The sequence below is a fragment of the Pteronotus mesoamericanus genome, unplaced genomic scaffold, assembly GCF_021234165.1.
Source record: "Pteronotus mesoamericanus isolate MK-2021 breed Mesoamerican mustached bat unplaced genomic scaffold, CSHL_Meso_final contig_192, whole genome shotgun sequence".
In the NCBI taxonomy this organism is placed as follows: Eukaryota; Metazoa; Chordata; class Mammalia; order Chiroptera; family Mormoopidae; genus Pteronotus; species Pteronotus mesoamericanus.
The window spans coordinates 1002476-1010633 of NW_026555082.1; the positions used below are offsets into that span (position 1 = coordinate 1002476).

The following is an 8158-nucleotide window of genomic DNA, read 5'->3' on the forward strand; positions in this document are numbered from 1 at the left end:
AACGTCCTCAGGGGCTGGGCACAGTGCCCTGGGGGTCCTGGACGGGCTCAGTCTCTCTCGGAGGCTCCCGTGCCGCCCGTGCTGGGAGGGGGCAGGGAGCGCTCAGGCTCTGGGGGAGTCTCGGGGCCTCTCGGAGCCGCGAGTCCGGTAAGTGCTGGTGCGCCGGGCCGCTCGGAGGAGCACGCCGTCCAGGTAAGGGGCAGAGTCAGGGTCAGGCAGTCAGCGTGGGGGCGGGCAGGCTGGGCCAGACTGCGGGGGCGGCCGGCTTTGCAGGGGGCGGTCGGGGTGGCGTGGGGGAGGCACCGCCGCACAGGAGAAGAAAAGAAGATACGCGCCGTGAGGGCGGGGGGCGGGGGCGGGCCCAGGGGAGCAGGAGCACCGATGCTGGAGGTAGAAGTCGTCGGTGGAGCACCCGAGGTCAGTGTCCCAGGACAGCGCACGGTGGCCACGCGCCACTTTGTGGGGGCGGGTCCCTGGCATCCGCTTGCTTGGCTGAGTCTGCTGTGCTTGGCTTCTCGCCTGGGGTCATGGGGTCATTTCCTGCTCATCACTGCTTTCTCCTGTCGCTGGTCTCAGACCCGGTGGCGGGCCTGGGGTCTGGAGAATTCAGACGGGTTGTCGCGTAGCCCTGAGCCGGCCCTGGGTTTCTGTTGACTGGCTAGTCTGTTGGCACGGATGACGTTGCTGGTTGATGAGTTGAAGAAGTCGTTGCCCTTCTCGAGTGGCTTCCCCTTGGGTCAGGAGTGGCAGGAGCGGCGCTGGGTTCAAGCGTAGCGAGCGGAGGCACGGCGGGGCTGGGAGGACAGTCGGGGGCATCTGGGGCCGAGCAGGGGGGCTCGCGGCTGGAGAGGAGGCATCTCACTGGGGGCCTGGGTCCTCCTCGTCCTCGGGGAGCTCTTCCAGCCTTGCTCTTTCCCGGGGCTGTCGGCCCTGGATCGGGGCCGGGGCCTCCGCGCAGATCATGGCCAGGAAGTGGGCCAGGCTTCGGGCGGCCGGGTCCTGCTGGGCCCAGCCGGGCTGCTGCTCCTGGGCGGCAAGCAGGTGGCTGTGTAGGAAGCCGAGGATGCCAGCCGGGGCCTCCTGTTGATCCGGGATGGCGGGGCTGGGGTCAGCGCCCGGGGCGTCCTGCACCTGGTCCCCTTGCGCGTTGTCCCCTGGCACGTTGTCCCCTTGCACCTGGTCCCCTTGCACATCGTTCTCTGGCACGTTCTCTGGCACGTTGTCCTCCTGCACGTCGTCCTCCTGCGCGTCCTGCGAGGTGTCTTGCAGGCCGTCATGCAGGCCACACTGACGGTAACGTTGCAGGTCGTCTTGCAGGGCTTCTCGCAAGACGACATCACCGCCGACGACGTGCAGCTCCAGGTAGTGGCTCCCGAGCAGCAGGGGTTGAGGACCTTCTCCGGGGCTGACTCGGACAGCAAAGCGCTGGCACAGCATCATCCAGAAGGCAGGCGGGAGGCGCAGGGCCCGCGAGGCCCGGGGCAGCAGGGCGCCCGGCGCGGCCGGGACGACTTCGGTGCCCGTGCGAGGGGGCATCTGGGTCAGCAGCTGGGTGACGGCCGTGGCGAGGCCGCGGTTTGTGAGGAGGGACGAATCCAGGATGAGGCGCAGGGAGCGCCCGGGTGGCAGCTGCGCCATTGCCAGGCTGGGTGCGGGCAGCAGCGGAAGGCGCTGCTTCACCCTCATCATCACGAGCAGGGCGGCCACGGCCAGGGTGTTCTTCCAGAAGAGCAGGCCTCGGAAGAAGTGCAGGATGACTGCCCTGATCTGGGCCACGCTGAGATGGGCCAGGAGGTTGCTGAGGATTTGGTCCACTGGGACCCAAGCCAGGAACTGGTGATGGACGGTCTGCCCGCTTGACTCCTCCTGGGGAGGGGCATCTTCGGTCTCCTCTTCTTCCCCCGATTCTGGGGGCTGATCCCTGGGGGATCCTCCCGTGTTGGACAGCCTGCGGGGCCGGGTGGCAGCGCGGGCCTGGAAAGGCCTGCGGCCGGGGTTTCTCACCGGTGGCAGGGGCCGGCCGCCATCTTGTTCGGGCCGCTCCATGACTTCAAAGTTGAAGTGGGAGAAGAAGAAGACCCAATGCCCAGGGAGAAGTACGGTGAGCCTGTCATTATTCAGAGAGGTGAGATCCTCCGTGTTAAGAAGGATCATGATGGGCTCCTCGGTGTTCTCCAGGTAGCGGCACCACACCATGAAGGCAGCCCGTATGGGAAGGATCTTCATCTCCAGTGGAGAGTAGTCGACTTCGATAGGAGAGATGTTTCGGGAGTAGAAAGCGCAGGAGACTCTCTTGCCGGTCTGGTCGTCTACTTGGATGAGGGAGGCGTGCAGGGCCGTCTTCGTGATGCCTGTTTCCAAGTAGAACGGGTTCTGGGGCTTCGGGTGGTGCAGGAGGGGGGCCTTGCGGAAGGCCCGCTTCAGGCACTCGAAGGCCTCCTGCTCCTCGTCGCCCCAGGAGAAGGGCGCGGTGGTCAGCAGCTGGCGCACCAAGGGCTCGGCGATGACGGTGAAGCGCTCCACGAAATGGCGGTAGGGGAAGATGAATTCGATCAGGTGTCGCAGGGACTTCTTAGAGCCAGGGGTGGGGTACCCGGTGATGGTGGTCACGATGCTCTTGTTCAGCCTCACCCCTTTGGGGGTGAGGACGAAGCCCAGGAAGTCGGCAGTGTGGCGGTGGAACTGGCTCCGGTCTAGGGAGCAGTAGACGTTGTGGTGCCGGAAGCGGACCAGGACCTGGCGGACGTGCTGCAGGTGCTCCTCCTGGCTCATTGAGTAGACCAGGACGTCGTGCCCGTACGAGAGCACAGAGTAGCCCAGCATGTCCCTCAGGATGCAGTGGACCACGCTCTGAGGGATCAGAGGGTCAGGGCAGATCAGAAAGGGCTGGTAGCTCTCCGCCTCTTGAAGCTCCAAGCCAAACGCTGCTCTCCACACATCTTCCGTTTGGTGTATCTTCATGCTTTCCTCCACGATTGTCCCGCGCAGCTCCAGCTTGGTGAACCACGTAGCTCCGTGTAACTGGTCGAACAGTTCCGGAATCATCTGTATGTAGTCCTGTCTGTTGGTCAGCATGTCCTGCAGATCCCAGTAGTCATCCCGCAGCCTGGCTGTTTCTTGCATCCCGGCACCCGCAGGTTCCCAAGGCACCGAGGAGGGACACTCGTAGAAGGTCTCGCTGTGATCACTGTCTCCAGCCTGCTGAAGCTCAGAGGGCTCTGATTCAGAAAGATCATCGGATCCGTCTGAGCTTGGCTGGTCGGAAGTCTCATCATCTGCTTCCTTCGGGTTAAACACGTCGGCCAGGTCGGAATACTGGGGCGGCAGTCCGGGCAGCAGGCTGATGGCATGTCTCTCCAGCGCGATGCATGGCGGGGGCGGGCGGAAGCAGTTCTTGAGGCAGTAGGGAGAGTGGAAGGTACAGCGGCCTTGGGCCCAGTCGACTTCGGGGGTGTGCACGCGGAGCCAGTTGATGCCCAAGATCACGGAGAAGTTGGGCGAAGGCACGATGTCAAACTCGATGGACTCCTGGTGGTTCTGGTGGATGCACAGCAGGGGCTCAGTGTACAGCCAGACGGGCTCGTTGCCGATCAGCGAGCCATCCACGGTTTGGATGGACTGCGGGTAGGGCTTCTCGTACAGCTCGACGTAGTGCTCTTGGGCAAACCTCTCATCCATGAAGTTGGAGGCTGCGCCCGAGTCCACCAGGGCCTGGACGGCGACGCTGTGGTATGGGTTCACTCTCACCAGGAGCAGCAGGAAGAGGTGCTTGCGATCAATGGCGGGGTGCACGTCGCAGGGCAACCAGCTGCTGACCATCCACCTCTCGGGGGCAGGTGAGTCGATCCAGGTCAGGTTCCGAGGGCGGGCCTCCGGGGGCAGCCGGAGCACGGCCCTTCTCTCCGCCAGCTTCTCTTCTATCTGCAGGATGAGCACGACCAGGCTGTCCAGGGAGTCCGGCTGAGGGACCCGGAACAGGTAATGCCTGATCTCCTCATTGAGCCCCTGGCACAGGTGGGCCTGCAGGACTTCGTCTGGCCAGCCCAGGGTGGGCACCAGGCCCTGGAACTCCTTGATGTAGTCGATGGCGGCACGGTCGCCTTGCCTGATGCGGAACATGGCGTCTTCCGCCACACGCATCGCCTGCCGGTACTCGAACACCTCTGACATGGCCTCTAGGAAGGCCGGGAAGTCGTTGATCAGGGGGCTGTTCGCCTGCACGAGGCCTTGGGCCCACTCGAGGGCCATGCCGGAGAGATGGCTGATGACGTACCGCACGCGCAGGCGGTCGCTGTAGAACCGCCTCGGGTAGCTTTGTAAGATCAGCTGGCAGAGCACAATGAACTCGCGGTATTCTCTGCGGTCGCCCGAGAAGGGCCTTGGGGGCGGCAGCTGGCCCGCGGTGATGCCTCTCATCAGGATGTCTTCTGCCACTCTTTGCTGTTCTTTGAGGTCTTGCATCCGGAAGTACAGAGAGATGAGGGACCTCAACATGACCATGAACTCCGTGGAGGGCTCCTCGGTCGGCTCATCAGGATGCTCCTCCTCTTGCCATCCAGAAAGGTCAGTGTCTTCATCTTCCTCTTCTGGGTCTCCCCAGGGATGGGCGCATGTGTCTTCCATCTCACCAGGTGCCTCACCGATCGGATCCCCCACTGCCTGACGTGAACCGTTGCGTGACTCCTCCAGGTCTTGGAGTAGGTCATTGGGTGGATCCTTTATTTCCCTATGTGGGCCACTGGATGGCTCCTCCATGTCTTGGAGGAGGTCACTGGGCAGCTCTGCTGTTTCCTGGGCTGGGCCCTGGGCCGGCCCCGCCGCCGCGGCCGCCTCCTGCGCCCCGCCGCCTGCGCGCTCCTCGGTGGTGTTGGATGAGCCCTCGGAGGACTCCATTTGTTTTGATGATGGATTCTTACGCTCCATCATCGTCTCAAATGAGTCTTCAGAGGGTTCTATCATGTCGTCGGATGGAACGGAGTGTTCTCTGAAGACTGGTAAGGTGGCGATGCGAGGTGTCCAGTCAGCGACTGGGACCACAGCGATCAGAACCTGGCGGGGGTGGGGGGGGCAGTAAAGGCAGCGGTTTAGGGTCTCGAGGTCATGGCCGAGTCCCCAGGGTGCATCGGATGCCCAGCACGTCAAGCACAGAGGCACTGGGGAAGCCTCTGTGTCCCACTTGCGGTGCCCCTGGGGAGCGAATGGGACCTCCCTGTCAACTCCTAGCCCTCTCGCCTGCTCTCCCAGGCTTGCCCTGCCTGCCTGGCCTGCCTGCTTCCCCGCAGCGGTGAGAAATTCACAGCCCATAAACCCAGTGGGGCGATGGGCCCAGAGCGCTGTGGCAGCTGGCACCTGGCAGGATGCACTGGCCGCTTCATTTCATCCTGGCACGTGTGCCTGCTCAATCCTCCTTCCCTCCTGTGGTCACCTGCAAGTCACAGAGGTCACATCTCTGTGCTGTCCAAAGCTGGCCCTGGCAGGCGAGGTCCCCTGGGGCAAGCTTGGCCTTGGCGTGAAGTGGGAATCTCTATAGGGATGCCTGCTGTTTAACAAGTTCAGGGGAAGAGGAGAAAATGGGCACTTGGCTGCTGTCCTGGGTCAGCAGCCCAAAATAGCTTTATTTCCTCCCCCAGATTCAAAGTAGAAATCGCGGGGGCTGGATATAGAGCTCTGGATTCCGGGTTTTATTTTTTCCGTAAACATTTATACAACATCGGATGGCAGGCCAGGGACTGGCACGTTGCGACGTGATGCTAACTTGGGATTTTTGGCTTCTCGTTCTCTTTTTTATTAACTTGCAATGGTGTGCTCGCCCCAGCTCTAAGCTGTGGAGGAAACCTGCCAGTCACCTCCCCGCCCCTTCTAAAGACTCTGCTTTCCCAGGGTTGCCCTCTTTGTGGGATTTAAGAACTTCAAAAAATGTGGCCTCAATTCCACACTTGCAAACATGTGGACTTGTCCCTTTAATTTTACTGGGGGGGGCGGGGCCGACCCCTTCATTCTGGAGGACAGCCCCCCCAATGTTGGTTGGTTTCCCCCAACATAGGAGTGTGTCCAGTTGGTTTTTAGTGGGCTCAGGCTGCATTTAAAGGGGTGTTTCGGTGGGGTTTTGCACGTTTCTTCTCTCCTGGGGCACAGCAGACTGAGTACTGGTCGTTCAGTAGGTTAGCTCTACGGTTGCTGCTCTCTTGACACCTGTAACATCTTTTGTGACTTCCCCTTAAGCACTGGGCGTGGCCATTGAAAACACACTTTCTTGCCTTTCTGTAAACTCCTCATTGGCTATAATTCAAACCTCCAACAAGATACAAAATTCTGATCTGCTTTTTCTCAAAATTAGCCCCCTGTTGTTAGCCTGAGAGTTAAATCCGACCGACCCCCCCCACCCACCCCGGGCCTGCTGATTAAAACCGTTTGCTGTTTGTTTACTGGCTACAGTCTTAAGTCTAAATCTTTTAGCATAAAAATTCCTGACACATAAACTCACCAAAATCGTTTCCTGGCTGAAATTGCAAGGCCTTAGAATCATAGACAATTCTGATCGTGCCATTTCTCAAGGGAGAGGTTACATTTTTTAGGACCAATTATGGAACCTCCTCTTTGTCTTCCTTCCCATCTCCTTCATCGCCACGATCCTCCCCATCAGCACTGGAAGCATCGCCCCCCGCCCCCCTTGCAGCTGTGTATACAGACCGCGTCGCGTGAAGGGACCTACCTCCTCTCCATAAAAAGTCCTATAGGGTGTGCATTCATATTGTAAGAGTCCAAGTCTCTGGTTCAAAGTTCTAATTGAAATACCAAATTTGACTAAGTAATTCATTTGCAGACTTTTCTATTAGGAATAAAAATCTTGGTATGTCTCTTAAACCTCTTAAAACCCTTTATTGGCTAAAATTTAAAATCGAAAATTTTAACTTGGTTAAAATCTATAATGTAAAATATAAAATCTCAGTATCTCACTAAAAAAACCCTTAAAATCCTTTATTGGCTAATATTTAAAATTAAAAAAATTTAAATTGATTACAATTCAAAATCTTAGTATGTTTCTTAATGTCCTTAAAGCTCCATTGTCTAAAATGTAAGTTCCTTGGCAAGATGATTTAAAAACTAGGTTATACTCCTTAATGTAAAGTCTACAATTATTAACGTATTTACAAATTTGAGGTAACTTTATTAAATCATTCAACTTTCCTGTTTTTAACTTAAAAGCTGATCTCAATACTCGTTTTAACGTCAAAGTTCAAACTTTTAGCAAAATGCATAAAACTTATCTCATAACTTCTTTATTTAAAACTTCCAAAACGTTTTTTCTACTGCTAATACTACCAAGTTCCAATCACTTACCATAAAATAAAATTTTTTATCATGTGATTTATTTGCAAGCTGAGGACTATAGAACCGAAAATCTTACCCAGCTACTTCTTAAATCCTTTGACTTAACTCCAGACTTCCAAGCATGGTACAACAATTTGACCATGACATACCTCAGAATAAAAGGTCACACCCTCTCTAGCAACATATGCGAATGTGGTCCCGTAACTTCTGCTTAAAATTCTATCATGTCCCTTAATTACCTTTGAGACAAGATCTAAACTCCTTGGCATAAAATACACATCTTATTCTATAATTTCCCTGCACACTTATCAAACACAGAGATTTCGCCATGTTCCTCTCTTAAAAATGTCTTAATGGCTGCAATCCAAATTCCTTAGCAAGCACAAAAACGAGGTCCTGTCCTTCCTCCAAATAGAGTCCAAACTTCTTCACATGCCATGTGAACTCAATCATATGACCTGTGTGTGCCCCGCACCGCCTGTCTATTCCTTGCTATGAATGACCCAGTTCTTCCGCCACAAGTGCTGGCTGAAGACAGGATGCCCTTGGGCCAGAGGGGGCCTCCTCGGTGCTGTCCACGCTCAGCGTCTTATCTGGCTCATGAAACCCAGATACCTTTAGCATCAAGTTTGTTTTCGCAGCCCCTTCCCCGGGGGGCTGAGCCCTCATCGGTCACTCCTGGAAACCCTGGGCTGGCTGAAGTCCCCCGCGGCCTCTTCTTGGAGGCTCCAAAATGAGATCACATCCCGCCCTGAAATGAAATGCTCCGATGCCTTCAGCTCTAACATAAAATCTCATCTCCTTGGCATGTGATAAAAATTGGATC

General features: G+C 56.8%; 1 protein-coding gene across 1 annotated transcript; it reads right to left on the reverse strand.

Moving 5' to 3' along the window:
• Positions 1–858: 858 nt before the first annotated feature.
• RTL1 (retrotransposon Gag like 1) lies at positions 859–4959 on the reverse strand. Its single transcript, XM_054567698.1, has 2 exons — positions 1234–4959; positions 859–1131 (listed from the first exon to the last, which is right to left on the reverse strand). The coding sequence occupies exons 1-2, from the start codon at positions 4957–4959 to the stop codon at positions 859–861; spliced, it is 3999 nt and encodes a 1332-aa protein (XP_054423673.1).
• Between the last annotated feature and the right edge of the window lie 3199 nt (positions 4960–8158).